Source organism: Lucilia sericata, unplaced genomic scaffold (genome assembly GCF_015586225.1).
Source record: "Lucilia sericata isolate MDLA Ls3-8-SP2 unplaced genomic scaffold, ASM1558622v1 Contig000160F_arrow, whole genome shotgun sequence".
Classification (NCBI taxonomy): domain Eukaryota; kingdom Metazoa; phylum Arthropoda; class Insecta; order Diptera; family Calliphoridae; genus Lucilia; species Lucilia sericata.
In genome coordinates this window covers 993-2,762 of record NW_023994190.1, presented here as the reverse complement: position 1 = coordinate 2,762, position 1,770 = coordinate 993, and the positions used below count along the sequence as shown (strand labels likewise).

The 1,770-nt window shown below is 35.0% G+C and overlaps 1 protein-coding gene across 1 annotated transcript; it reads right to left on the bottom strand.

Moving 5' to 3' along the window:
• Positions 1–598: 598 nt before the first annotated feature.
• Positions 599–1,483, bottom strand: LOC119601378. The gene has a single exon (XM_037952298.1). The coding sequence runs from the start codon at positions 1,481–1,483 to the stop codon at positions 599–601; it is 885 nt and encodes a 294-aa protein (XP_037808226.1).
• Between the last annotated feature and the right edge of the window lie 287 nt (positions 1,484–1,770).

Here is a 1,770-nt window from a genome sequence, read left to right as displayed (position 1 = left end):
GTGACTAACACGACTGAGTTTACCCAGTCTGTAGGCTCTTTAACCTCAACAATTACTTTTAATTTTTTCATCCTTTCAATTTCTTCCTTTAAAGGCTTGTGAAGGCTAAATGGTACACGACGCGGTGGGTCAATAACCGGCTAACAATTTTCTTTAAGCTGTAAATGACATTTCTCTTTAAGACATCCTAAACCTTGAAACATATCTTTATATTTTTCCAAAATGGTTTCACAATTTATTGTATTGACTCTTTTGATTAAATTCATTTTCGAGGCCATTTCTAAACCTATAATATTGTTACACTTCATGTTAACAATATAAAAATAAGTTTCATAAACTATTTTATTAAAAGAAAATTCCGTGAAAATTTTTCCAACAACCGGTATCCTTTCACCACTAAAAATATATATATTATTATATACCTTATAATCGACCTTACGAATATCCAAATTGTTGACAGTGTTGATGGACATCAAATTCGCCTGAGCTCCGGTATCCACCTGGCAAACTACGTTTTTACCATTTACATCGATGTTGACATTGCATATGTTGTTGTTAGTCATTTGTTTGTTGTTGTTGTTTATCCCCTCGTTGGTGATTACTTCATTAAGCGATTTTCTTCATCCGAGTTTTCATTTTCACCAATCTTTTTGACAAACTTCTTTGGTTGTTGCTTTTTACCATAGGATTTTAGAAAACACATTTTTGCATAATGGTTTGCTTTTCCGCATGCATGACAAACTGCGCCCTCTGCTGGACATTTATTTTTGTGTGTTTGACCACATTTTTTACATAACACCGACTTATCATATTGTTGTATTGGTTTATGTTGTTGTTTTTGTTGATACGTATGGTTGTATTTCTTTTTTCTATGTTGTAGGGCTGCTATCATCGAGTCTTCTGTTTTTTCACCATGTATGCTGGCCATATTTTCTTTTGCCATTTCCATACTCTTGGCAATTTCCAAAGCTCTTGACCATTCTATTGAGCCTTCACTCAATAATCTTTCTTTTACATTTTTGTAACTATCGGACAGGCCGCAAATAAAAATATCTTTGACAAGACTTTGTCTTAGTGTGCCAAAACCACAGGTGTTACTTAGATTTTCCAAGGCTGTTGCGTACTGAACTATTGACTCCTCCGTTTTTTGTCGGCGGGTAAAAAACGTATGTCGTTCCATGGCCAAATTTACCTTCGGTATAAAATGTAGTTCAAACCTTTTTAGTAAGTTCTCATATTTAATAGTGTCGATCTCCTCATTAAATGAATTAAAAATCTCGAGGCACTGCGGTCCCATATTGTGCAACAATAACGCCACCTCTCTCTTATCGGACTGCAAATCTAAATTAGAAGCCAATAAGTAGATCTTAAATTGTTTGCTCCAATTTTTCCACTCCACGGCCAAGTTATGTGCCTTTATGTTAAACGGTAACATAGTAGAGGCAAACATAACCTCTTTTTCCGCTGGCACGTTGTCCGGCATCTTATACAAATATTATTGTTTTAATTTGTTTTATTAAAACGACAGAATGTCGAGGAATATGGCCCTTGCGCAGTACTACCGAATGGAGAAAACACTTGAGAAATCCCCCGAATTAAAAATTGAGTATTCAAAAGATCTTCAAGAATATATAGATTTTGATCATATGAATGCAGTGCAGCACTTTGAAAATAAAAGTGAAAAACAATACTCGTTTTATCTCCCACATCATGCGGTTATCCGCCCGTAGAGTAAAACGACTAAATTAAGAGTGGTCTTTAACGCATCGA